The 12,973-nt window shown below is 39.6% G+C and overlaps 1 protein-coding gene across 4 annotated transcripts; it reads left to right on the top strand.

Moving 5' to 3' along the window:
- Positions 1 to 2,129: 2,129 nt before the first annotated feature.
- Positions 2,130 to 7,310, top strand: LOC145440023 (uncharacterized). 4 transcript variants are annotated; one of them, XR_013915404.1, is made up of 4 exons: positions 2,130 to 3,625; positions 5,220 to 5,443; positions 5,491 to 5,708; positions 6,035 to 7,310. XR_013915404.1 is itself a non-coding variant. In XM_080317691.1 (4 exons), the coding sequence occupies exons 1-3, from the start codon at positions 3,457 to 3,459 to the stop codon at positions 5,563 to 5,565; spliced, it is 459 nt and encodes a 152-aa protein (XP_080173817.1). In that variant the 5' UTR covers positions 2,130 to 3,456; the 3' UTR covers position 5,566; positions 6,035 to 7,310. The 4 variants fall into 4 exon arrangements, 3 of the variants coding, with proteins under 3 accessions (XP_080173817.1, XP_080173813.1, XP_080173819.1); XM_080317691.1 differs by having other exon boundaries at positions 5,220 to 5,392; positions 5,449 to 5,566; XM_080317687.1 differs by having other exon boundaries at positions 5,491 to 5,566.
- Positions 7,311 to 12,973: the final 5,663 nt, after the last annotated feature.

The following is a 12,973-nucleotide window of genomic DNA, read 5'->3' as shown; positions in this document are numbered from 1 at the left end:
AAAATCACTTAATTCTTTGAATTATTTTCGAGGTATTGCAGCCTTGTTGTGAACTGGAATTAATCATACTCTCAGATGTCTCAAAATAGTACAGTAAAAAAATTACAATTTTTAAGCAAGTCTTCTTAGGTTTATGCAGGGTTGTATTGACTCGAGTCACAATTTTTCGTTTACCTCAATTTGACTCAAGTTACCTTCTTAAAAACGCAAATGACTTATTTCGACTCGAGTCAATTTGTTTATTTACTCGACTTGTACTAGATTCTCTGGGCATGACTCGACCAATTCCTATGACTCTACATATTCTCTATGACGTATTCAAGTCTCGTATGTCATTAGCACACTGATAACTGGAAAATAGGCCACGAAACTGTATTTTGTCTGTTTGAATAAGCATATCTAGAGTGAGAAAAATGTGTATATGGTTAATCCAAGACCTTGATATCACCCAACAGTTTCACAGAGGTGAGTTGAACCTGACTTAACTCGATACTGAACAATAAACACTATGACTGGAGACTGGGACTCGGACTCAAGTCTCAACACAATGACTCAGACTCGGCGCATTGCTCCCTGACGTGGAGTCGGTGGTGAATTGAAAATGATTTGACTTGACTCGTAGTTATAGTCTAACATTTTATTGGACTTTTGACTCGGAACCTTGTTTACTTGGTCACAGCTTCAGGTTTCTCATGTAAATATCCTTGAACCAGTTGTAGGGGTGGCTAAGTAGCTAAGTGGCTAAGTACTGTACACAGTATGGTACAGCAATTGCAGTATTCTGAATCGTGATGGATGTCAAATCCAAAGTAGGTCATCAACTATGTCATGACAAGATGCAGAAAATTCATTCCAAATTTCTAAATCAATTCAGTAACTAAGGAGCTGGCGTACAACTTGTTGGATTACTGAAATTGAGATTCAAAACTGTAGTATCGGTATATTTAGCAAACCTTCAATGTGGTCTATGGCATGGTACAGTATAATACACGTCTGATGGTTCTCAGCCTTTTAGGCTCATTTTACAGCTATTATCTACTAACTTTGAAAGTTCACGTTTGCTGTTTCAACTCGAAGTTTTGGTCTGCTGTGAAAATGACTACTCGGTTGGCGTATGACTCCATTTTGTTTCCTGAAAACTTTCAGTAGATTTTGTCTACTTGCACTAGCAGTTCAGGTGGTTATGTTTTTAGATTATTTCCACTTCTACTTTCAGACCAGACTACTTACCTTTGCAATTTAAATTTTAAAAGTAGAAAGTAATTTTGGGGTAAGTAGCATTACTTATCGCAGTGAATTACAGCCCCCTGTGTCAAAGTAATTTAAAATATTACGAAGATTCTACCTGTGTACTTTGTGTTAGTGTCACGAATCATTTTGCTTTTGTCGTGAAGCTACTTCGAAAGTAGCCACCTCCGGTTAACCAATTACCACTTGTAAAAAATTGCAATATTGACTACATTCACCACTTGTGGTTTTCTGTGTAGGAACGTGAGCCGCTGAAAGTCTCAACGCAACAGAATGGAAGAAACGTGAGAAGATCGAAAATGCAAAACGGGTCATACAGGGATATTCAAGTCTTTTTCTCCACAAGTCGACTCTGAGTTCACAAACCTAGGATTGTAAACGGTAAAAAATGGAAGGTATGTCAGAATCACAACTACCATCATACATAGTAATTATAATTACCTTAGAGCAGTGGTCACTTACCGGGTCTCGCACGATAACCCCAGGGATTTGCTGAGCCTGATTTGCACAACTAGATCATTTTTAGCTTTCCAAATTTGATTGGAATTAAAATGATGGATACAAATCAGACTAGAATTATACCTAGACAATCTTTTCCAAATTAGATTAGAATTAGAGTCATAGTTACACATATTTTTCAAATAAGATTGAACTTAGAAATACTCAATTCACGAAAACTTGGACATGGGATGATGTTCGGTTCATATCAGATCAGACCTCATTCTGATAAGCATGAGGATGACAAATGTCTGGACACCAACCTTGACTCGTTACGCACATTCGGGAAAACCAGAAATTAGATTAGAATTGAAATTGCGGCTTTGAAACATTTCACATATTATTTTACAATTAGATTACCGGCATTTTCTCCTAACTAGTATACTTTGACGGTCCGTGGACATATGAGCATGCGACATTACAGCATGCGACGCTTCGGCATGCGACAATTTGGCATGCGACACATGAGCATGTGGGTTAAATTACGGGTTAGGGGTAGGTTAGGTTAGGTTTATGGTTGGGTTAGGGTTAGGGTTTAGGTTAGGTTAGGCTAGGTTAGGTTAGGTTAGGCTATGTTTCGGGTTAGGGTAAGTTTTTGGGTTATACAGTCACATGCTGAAGTGACGCATGCTGATGTGTTCCATGCTGAACTGTCGTTTTCCATTGTGTCGCATGCTCATATGTCGGGAAACCACTTTGACAACTAAAATTATCTTGTCCAAGTGCGTGATATAAAAACGATAGAGGTGAATTTCTCACTAAATTAATGTTCAGATTCTTTGTTGTGAATCTCATACTTTTGTTATCACATTCCGTGCTGACGTTTTTGGAAATTTTACCGGCACGGCTGCTCAAGTTGAGAAATGCTGTTCTGTATTTTTGCTTGCAGCAGTTTCGCCTACAGGCCCAGTGCACGTGTAAACATCTCTCTAATGAGGACACCTGGTAACCCCGGTAATCGCATTATTTGGCCCTTAAATGACATGCAATAACACAGGGTTGCAACTTCTGTGTGGCACAAAAAACAGTTCTTCGCTCGTTTTATAACAAATCAAGTGATTATAGTGAAACAATGACAGTCCATGCACTACTGCAGTGACATTGAACAATGAACTCATGCAAGGTTGTGTCAGTTTCATAGCCACAGTTAATTTCGTAAAAAAGTGGGTACGAAGAAGTCCAACATAAAAAGTGAAATTGTACTGAGTACAGTATGCTTGATAGTTCGACAGTTGGTTGGATGTCAAAAAGTCCAATTTGACACCTATATGCCTGCGTTACACAGTAATACGGGATTCAAGGAATGGTTTGGTATCCAAATACATTGTGCTACAACACAACTAACCCCAAGGTATAACTGATGTGTGTTTCATGCGATACGTGCCAATCACTGCAGTATAGCTAAGCTGTAATTAATTTATTCCACAACATTACTGTAATTTGAATGTGATATACTCCTTTATTCTCAACCATGAAGCGAACGATTGATTTTCCGCCTAATTTGGGCAAAAGTGAGAGGAACCAAGGTGTCTGAAATGAGCAGATTCCACTGTATAGCTTTTCTTTGCAATTGACTAACATGTTTACTCTATGAGCACTTCGAATAACTGATGCCATTATGTTTTCAGGAACTTCTTCTGTCTCAATGAAAAGTTTGACGTGGCTTAGTTATCTCAAAATCTGGAGTGATACGAGATCTGAAGCATTTTAATGAAGATGGAGTTGGAATACCGCTCGGAAATGTGTTCATTACCTTGGACAAGCATGAGCAGTGCTGAGCACGCTTTGAAGATTTTCAAAAGTTTCAATAACAATCCAGACAATCTCGGGCTGATCAAGCGGACCATAGCCGAATACGGATATTTGGATTGGAAAACAGGTAGAACTTCCAAATGATGCTGATATTTTTTGACGTTAGGTTACACATTGGCCTTTTTTCATTTTCTGGTCTATTTTCTGCTTTCATTCCTCCTTGACAACACTTGGTCATATTTCAGCCAACGAGGCGGAATCTTTAATCACTACTTCAAATAAAATATACCAGCTGACTTCTACAAATACTAGATGTTCGAGAGGCACAACTAGAACTCGATCTGCTTACTTAACTACAAAACTCAGAAATAAAATTTGAACAACTGCCTTTAAAGATTTGCAACTAGCTAACTAGATCTGTTGCTGTGCACTGACGATAGTCGATAATTGGCAGCAATGATAATGCAATTTACTGAATTGCTAACGAGATAAAAAATATTGGATAGATAATCGGCACTTCTAAAAGACAGCGCTTCTAGTTGAAATGGGGAAGCTGTAAACTCCTGACACCGGGCCGCGCCAGTCTCTGCAGTGATGACTCTGGGGTAGAAAAGTCTGCAAGAACATCACGCAATTAAGCGATGGGATCACGATTCACGTCGAACGATGACGCGTTTTTCCGAGCTGTTGGCAACTAGTTAGTTTAATACGCTATTGTGACTAAATCACTTCTAAAAATCCACGACAATAACTAATCAAAACATAGTTTTTAGTTGACCGTCAACTAATTAGATTGGTAGCTTGTACAAGTCTGCATACCAGCCAATCACATTATACCCAGTGAAGCCTAAAATAGTATGTGAAAGAATACGCTCCTAATGTGATTTAGAACTTGTTGGCCACCGGAATAGATTTTGAGATACTGCCACTCAGTATTGAAACATGGTGTTCTGTGAGAGTTGATGACCACTGACAATCTCCAGGTAGTATTCATTGGTAGGCTTGTGAAAATCGAGTGCCTGAATGATTGGACCATGAGTCGAATATTAGGCGTCGCGTCAAGTATCGCTACTTATTATATCATAGGGGTATGGGAAATGTGGAAAGTGCAAATGTGTACCTTTCATGCAACCACAAAGAATTTAAGGTCTGCTCTACGTCATGATAAAAATAATATGTTTTTTGTTGACCATGGCTATTTCATTGCAAATTCTGCGGGTTTGCAAATATTTCCTTTCCGCTAACGTAGTTTTGTACAACAGCTTTCGTATACTGTTATATGACCAAAGCAGTTCCAAGGCTTCCTCAGTGGAAATACAATCGAAACAATAATTCTAGTTAATAAATTAACACATAGTGGTTAGTTGAGTTAAGTCGAGTGGTGAAATTTTCGAATATATATAAACTTTGACATCTCAAATACGGTTATTTTGCGATAATGAGTGATGCTCAAATACTCCAACGCGCTCGAAACCTAATGTGTGATTCAGTATCTAATCACTCACGTACTCGATTCTGCACAGGCCTATTGGCCAGGAGACGAATCATTTCTCTAGTTGACTCAAATCGGTAGGGTTAATACTGTACTGATTTCAGATGCGTGTCCTTTGGACATTGTGCCTAGCTCAATAAGTGGTGCAATTTCAGAAAGCATAACAAGTTACTGTTATACGAGGGGCGTGCTATTTTGCCGAGAAATTAAACCGATTCATACCTTTTAGGGAAACTTTCGAATTCAAAGAAGAGCGTTGAGCGAAATTTCTCACGAAGCAGAAGCTACAAACAAAAACTTGACTCGTTGAATGATGCCGACACAAAATCGAACCCAAACCGACAAAGTTTCAAGAGAAAGTCATCGGGAGATTCAGTCGCTCACAGGAAAAGAGAGAGAACGGTACAAAACTCGGATTACAGAACGGGAAACAAAAATTCGATCTACATATTGGTCAGATGCGACTAGACTTGCGTTTCAAGGCAACGTTGGTACGAAAGCCTGCGGTAAAAACTACTTCCGTTGCCGAATTATGTGAAACCGAATATCCGTTCGGGAGACAAGGTCAAAATTGAGGTACGAGTGCGACATAGCCGAAAACTCAACTGCGAGTCCGATCAACGGAAAGTCACACAAAACTATTGAGAGTAAAAAGCAAGCAAGAATAGACAGCCTTCGGCGAGAGGCCAGAAAACCAAAGGAAGACGCTACTGGCAGGGTCAGAGTCTTTGACGGTCTCGTTTCGAAATATGCCCGCTCCTTGCCAGTAGCAAGTTTGACTTTGAAAAACGTAACCGGGGAAAATGGTTTTGAGTGCGATTGGTTTTCTAGTTGGTATTTTTTGAGTCAAAACTCTAGCAGTCAAGACGGCATTTCATCTCAACTCCGAAAAATAGTGAAGTTCCATATTAAAGAATTTCGTCTAACAGTACTCACACCTAAAATTAGTGCCAAAACTTGTTATAACTGATGAAAATCAGCATATTATGAATACCACGCATCCGATTTCACCCCAGCATAACTGTAAAAAATTGGTTTCAACAGGCTACCTGAACTCGAAACTGAACTATGAACACAATGAACACAACCCCCGCAACACGACTGGGAGTTGGACTTGACACGGTGAATAAGTGAAGATGACTCGACTTGTAAGATCGACTTGAGACCGGAAACCTCGTGACTTGGTGCGAACAATTTGAACGCCGCGCGATAGGACATTGTTTGGTAATTTTGTTGCTGCTAAACCAAGTCGATTTTCACAAATGTTGGGGTTTGTTTGTTTGTATTGTTGTGTTCATGGTGTTTGTCGAATACTATGGTCATTTACATCAGACCGATATTCTTTATTTTTATTCGGTAACTGCCGACTTATACCACGGCCCACTTCTAGGCATTTTGTAAGACACCGCTTACGCGAATGAGGTGGCGAGGAGGAGTCTAGATCAACCTCCAACACCTAGGTATGGGAATTCTGAAGTCGGACTCGAACCCACAACCCATTGGTTTTGCAGCCGCGGATTATACCACTGCGCTATCTCGCCACCAAATGTTAGGGTTATTTTGAGGGAATTGCAGTGCCCAGACCAAATTATAATTTTAATTTTCGAAATCAGCGAGGCGGTAGTTTTTGTTAGAGGCCTATTTAATAATTTTGTCACTCGAGTCTCAAGCTAAAAGATGACCATATCCTAGGCTTCTAAAACCACGTCACAAGGTACCGAGTCATAAGTCAACTCTACTTCATTAGATTTTGACTCTGGTCAAGTTTAGACATTTTCAATTCAGCACCGACTCAAGTTCGAGACATAGTCAGGGTTCAAATGTTTCGGTCTATAGTCACAGTGTTGAGACTCGGGTCTGAGTCCAAGTCATTGTGTTACCTGTTCATTTTCGAGCTCAATTCTGATCAAGGTCAATACACAAATGGTCTCATATCGACTTTAGTAATTTTGCATACCGGTATTTTAGAATATGACATTAGTCAAGTCTAGTCACTAAAAATCTTGACTCGAATCGTTTCATTACCACGCTGTCGTATCTGGCTAATCACATTTGGTTTCATATCAAACTGGTTGTGCTGTCACAAGATTTGGATCTATATCTAGTTAAGTTGTGTTATATTACAGGGTTGCCATACCGTCCTTATTTCTAAGATTTCTCCTTATTTTGAAGGGCCACGTCTTAGAAAACTCAACTGTCTTTATTTCTAAGAAATGTCCTTATTTTCGACCTGCTTCCTTATTTTGTCTTATTTTCAACCACTACAGAACTACGATGGTTTTCCTCTGGTATCTGGGTTGCATAAAATTATAAAATTATGCTTTTGCGTTGAGATTTTACGACATCATAAATGATAGGAACTTTTGTGACTTACACACCACAAGATTTCACTTCTTGGTGGTGAGATAGCTGGGGCAGTGAGTGGTGGTATAGCAGTTTCGTCTGTACCCAGCTACCGCAGTGGACGACATTTTAGCAGTAAACATCAGCAGGCTACCAGGTTTCTGCTGTTCGGTCTACAGCAGAATAAGCTCAAGCTGTGAAGAAGGCCGCTTTTATTGCGTAGTGAAAAAAGGCGCATGCTGTGCAGTCGACACATTGGTTGGACAGTAGTAAAGCTATATAAAACATTGATAGATTTATCTAAATTATATGTTGCACTTGCGCATATAGTTTTAGCCACTAATAAGGCTAAATATGATTAGTTAATGAGCAGGCGTAAAAAAGTTTTTCGTGACGATTATGAGAAATAATTCAAAGGTATCTAACGAAGCTTGAAGGGTGAGTGTTTCGCTCATTGCAATATCTGCAATTGTGACATTAACCCGGAGACCATAGGAAAGACCGCTATTTCAACTCACATTCATAACACAAATAGTGTGTCTTAATGATTAATTTGAGCCAGTCAATGAATAATTTTTCCACAAGTCGATCAGCACGAACGACCACAGACTATAAGGCAGGTGCTGTAGAGCAGTGGTTCACAACCTTTTTTCAGACAGGCCCCCTTTTTGATAGTGAAAAAATTATCGCCCCCTTATCGTCATATCACAAAATCCAATCGGGACGATAGCAACCCCAACAGATTGTTTGATGGCATGTAAGGTTATGACTGTTTATGAGAGAATTAAAAAATGTGAAAATAGGTCAATATTATATAGAGAAACATGCGTGAATTGTAGGTAAATCGAGCAGACCGTGATTTTTTTCTGTTGACCGCTTCTTAGCTCCCCCTTCAGAAGCTTTCACGCCCTCAGGGGGGCGCGCCCCCAGGTTGAGAACCACCATTCCATACTGTCAGACACCAGCATTCCCAGCAACCATTACTCGCCTACGATTGCACCTCGCAATTGCTCAAAGCATTATTTCCCGATTCCAACATCGCAAATAACTTTTTTCGGCCAGGACCAAGAGTATAAGCGACGGTTTTTTTTTTGGGGGGGGGGTTACGATGTTCTGTTTCGGCCTAAGTAAATGTAAACCTAGACCTGCGCTGTAGTGAGAATCATGAAGCACTTTCTAATGACAAGGAGTTGCTGAAGTGGATTATTTCTGGCCAAAAGTATGGAATGTGATATGCACCGGCTCGTATGAATACAAATTATGTATACAAACGCTTTTTCATGCCATCTAATTTGTCGACTGTCCTTATTTTTAGGTTCATGTCGATGGCAACCCTATAGCTACACAGCCTCCTGTCTCCATATGTTTGAATAAACACAGTTTGCAGTTTACCGATGTATTTTAGTGTGTTGTAGGAAAGGTAACTGACAGTAGAACAGCTTCAATCGATATCAAAGTAGCCTCGGTAGATAACCTCTTTCAAAACAAGAAAAGTGGGCAGAGAAAGGAATGCACATGGATACGCATTACGCATGGTGTTGTATGCCTTTGTGGACACAAATGTGTTGTGCTAGTTTGGTACTAATTGGAATCGCAAGTATAGTGAATAAACTAACTCCCCGACTACTGGAAATATTTCACAATAGAATATCGCTGCTCCGGGTGAACAGTCAAGGCGTAGTTGGACGGCTGAGCAGAATGATTCTAGTCGAGGAGGCAGAAAAAATCCTGAAAAATTTGCTTCTTCAGCAACATCTATGGACATTGGACAGTGACCATACAACCATTATTAAAATAAAAAAAAATGCTTATGACACTACGGATGGCTGCAAATTTTCAAAGTATATTCAGTTACCGTGATAGGCCTACATATTTCGAAAAATCGAGAGTGTTTGTATAAGGTAGGATGAATGATCATGTGTAAACTGGGGATTAAGGGCGCGAGGACGGAAATCAATCGTTCACAGTGACTCACCTCCACAACGCCTGTGAACTTATAGCAGATCTTGGCTAACGTCATCTGATAATCATTCGGAGAATGGAACATCGTAAACAAGATCGAAATTGCGCAGAAACAATAACACTATATATATATGCTACAGTCTACTCCGTAATCCTAAAAAGTAAAGTAATTGCCAATCCAAATAGCCTACCTCTTTTTTTCAAAACGACTTCGATTTCGCTCGAATTGATATTAAACCGCATATGGTGTGCTGCGTTGTTCAGGCAATCTATTATAGTGGCATTTGAAAAAAGTATTTTTGAAATGCCTTATAAACAGTAACCTATTAGACTATTACTAGACTATTATTTCTTGACACTCGTTCATTGCCTTCTTACGTTGCTAAGCAACGACGAAACAACGCGAATGCACGGCAGAGCCCGCATCATGACTACGAACCCCTGGCTTTGACAGAATAGCTGAAAATGATAGGAATTCACGAATTCCTTATGTAGTGAGTGGGAAATAAGATGTAAATGGATCAACAACTTCTAATTCTTGTCCATTTCATAGTATACTATAGCGCACGCTCAATTCAGATTGAGACGTGATCAAGATTGCGTTATACTATGGCTCTCATAAATTCAGAGAGATAGAAAATTTTAACAGTGTGACTAAAATTTCGCGTCGGGTTATAATTTAACTAGTTTGGCGACACGCTAATACCAATGGGTGTAACGACTTACCAGTTACCAGCGGCTTGATTCTCGAAGAACCCGTGCAATATATCTTACAGGGATATACCAAGTAAATATAACGGTGGTTATTCTCAATATAAGCGAATGGTTTGCACGCTAGACTACTTTTCTGGATTGTGACAGCTACCGCGTTCCAATATTTTACAGAGATCGTAGCAACGTAACCGATATTTATTCAAACGCATGAGGCGTAAAATTATTGTCCAAGAACGCTATTACTTGGTCGGTGCAATGTAAATACGATCAATACAGTGGTGAAGACGCCGTTGAAGCAGGTTGCTTGTAGTTAGGTTGAATTTACGGACTTCGCAATTCGCGGCAATTAAATGTCAGCCCGAATGGGAACATAATAAATGTCACGAATGACTTATTTCGCAATTATTCAGAAATTTGTGATAATTTGCGATATTTATTTTCGGGCGCTGTGACGAGTAGTGGAGAATATAAGGAGAGATAGCCATTTATCACATATATTCCGATTATATGAAATTCGAATTTTTGATGCATCATCAATTTGCGGTAGTTTTGAGGTAAGGTAGCCTATTTATGAGCCCAGCGTTATTGGCGTAATGTGTCGTAATATAATGTTTTTGAAGCTGCCAGTGGTTGTATAAAGCTGACGCACCATACGCAAAATTAATCAGCCATTTGTGAAAGACAAACATTTGCAGTGCCAATTAAAATCGTAAATAATTGGTAATTTTACTCACGTTGAATAATTCTAATGAATCTAATAGGAAATTCAAATGCAGTGTCTCACTAAATTTTGCAGTTGTGACGCAATTGTAGAAACTTACGCCGCACCACTAATAGTGGCTTCGACAAAAAATTTGTCGCTCACAAACGTAATGAATTATTATTTGTGAACTATAAGTATTATGTAACAAAATGTCTGGTTCGAAAGCTGGTACAGTGGCAGAAATATAGTGTATCAGCCCGTCTGAGCCGGCGACAGGCTGGACAATGACGTCAAATTAACTTTCTGATTTCTTTCGCCGATCAATTATCACATTTTCGTAATTAACAGTTCGAGCGCGGGGCACGGGGATAATAGTAAATACCATCATTACAAAATCACATTCGCAAGTTACTCTAACGAAAAGTTTCACTTCTTCAAGGATTATTAAAGTATGGGTCGCAATCGCAAAGGGTATATTTTTGGGTCGACACGGTGTCAAAACGATCTGGTAATATGCAGGTAATATTTGTTGAATTTATTGCAAAAAATCCTGCGATAAGTTTATATATCCAAGGTCACTGTGTTGAGTACTATGGATTAGTAAATATGGCTTGATCATGAGAGTGTGCCGACCTTTGGCTTGAATTTATGGTAACATTTGTCCGAGTGTTTTTTTTTCTGAAAAACATAGTCTATGAACTATGGGTTGATCTAGTGTAGGGTGTAGAGCAAGCAGATTCGGGCCTATGACACTCTTTCATTTCGAGCCAACCCCTTCTGCGCCCGGGCACAGGAAGACGTAAAGTTTTGGCCAACATACCGCGGATAAAAGGCGATGTAAAAGCATCAGCGGCCGCAAAACCCTGGCCCAAAATTGCCGTTGCTGGATGGCCGAAACTTTCGATATAAATCTATACTCAGTTGTCAAAATCATCGGCACATAATAGTCCTGTTCTTGCAATCTGGTAGACAGTAGAGAAAATGCGATGCGCAGCAACGCGCAGAGGAATTTAATTCACCATAATGTGGAATCACGTCATTGGAAATATGCCTCGTACGCTCTCCTGATCACGTATCACAACAAAGTCACTAGTGCGGAGCATGCTTCTGCGGGGGTGGGCAATGATTTTCCCCACGGGCAAGATTAGAAGCAGAAAATACGTTCACGGGCCGGCTCAAGAGTTTTAACTATAGGGGCTACTGTATGCGGGTGCGGCGTATTGTAGTTGACTCCGTCACCGTGAATTTGACTTAAGAGTATTATTAGGACTATTATATGTGGCCAATATAGATTGTATCGTATATCTGTAACTAGTCAAAGTCAAAGCCAGAATCGTTTTTGTGTATGGCGCAAGTTCTATAAAGTTGCGGATAAATTGCCGCAATAAATCCTACTGCATCGCCTATAACAGTCATACAATGTGATCGCCATTCTAGTGTATTCAATTTCTCAAGCGATCCATTGTATAAAATGTACTCATTTCGTCAGCAGAAAGTATACTGAGTGATAATTACCGATTACAATTCAGCGAGAAACCAATGAGTGATGACAAATTGGAATTACATCATTCACAGCAACAGCGCCATAGTTCCAAATTACAACCGTAAACGCGTAATGAATATCTTTATTTAGGCGAAGACATAGAATACTAAAACAAGACAATGCACATCTATCGTAAGAAAGACATATTTCTCAAAGTAGAGTGAGTGTTATATGTCATCAGGCTGAATTAAAGGCAAAGTTATTAACGAAGTGCGTTCTACGCTAATGCTTTGAAGATATTTCTAGAGGTCGGACGTTATCGAAATCATCTCTTAGTTCATAGATTTTACAGATTCGAGATTATTGATTTTAAACCGGGGTTGTTGCCGCAATATGATGGGGTATATGTGTCACTTTTCAGGGGCCGAGCCCCGAAGCCGTCGGTCTCAAACACGCGTCCCGCGGACCGCATGTGTCGAGTCGAGTCATTTTTCATTTTTTTCTAAATGACTCGAGTCATTACAACCGTGATGAACATAAATCATAGCGTAATTTTCTGAAACTTTTTCAAACATTTTACATTTATTTTCGTGCTTTGCGCGATTTAGTGTCATTAAATGAATTTCTTATTAGGTGCCATTCCCGAAGAAATACGCATGATTTATAGAAATAGGCATTAGGGCGTCAGCCATTACCGCGCAATGACGTACCAACACATAATAATGAACATTATAGGCTAAAATGGGACTACAAAAGGCGTGCAAAAAATCCGGCAGCG

The sequence above is a fragment of the Botryllus schlosseri genome, chromosome 1, assembly GCF_051294905.1.
Source record: "Botryllus schlosseri isolate E-star chromosome 1, Bs_hap1, whole genome shotgun sequence".
Lineage (NCBI taxonomy): Eukaryota > Metazoa > Chordata > Ascidiacea > Stolidobranchia > Styelidae > Botryllus > Botryllus schlosseri.
Note: the sequence above shows the minus strand (reverse complement) of the source record. Positions and strands in the feature narration are given on the sequence as shown.

Coding starts and splice junctions, on each gene's coding strand:
- LOC145440023 (XM_080317687.1), top strand. CDS start 3,457: ATGAAGATGGAGTTGGAATACCGCTCGGAAATGTGTTCATTACCTTGG. Junction 3,626..5,219: donor ATATTTGGATTGGAAAACAG/GTAGAACTTCCA, acceptor CATACCTTTTAG/GGAAACTTTCGAATTCAAAG. Junction 5,444..5,490: donor AAAATTCGATCTACATATTG/GTCAGATGCGAC, acceptor TTGGTACGAAAG/CCTGCGGTAAAAACTACTTC.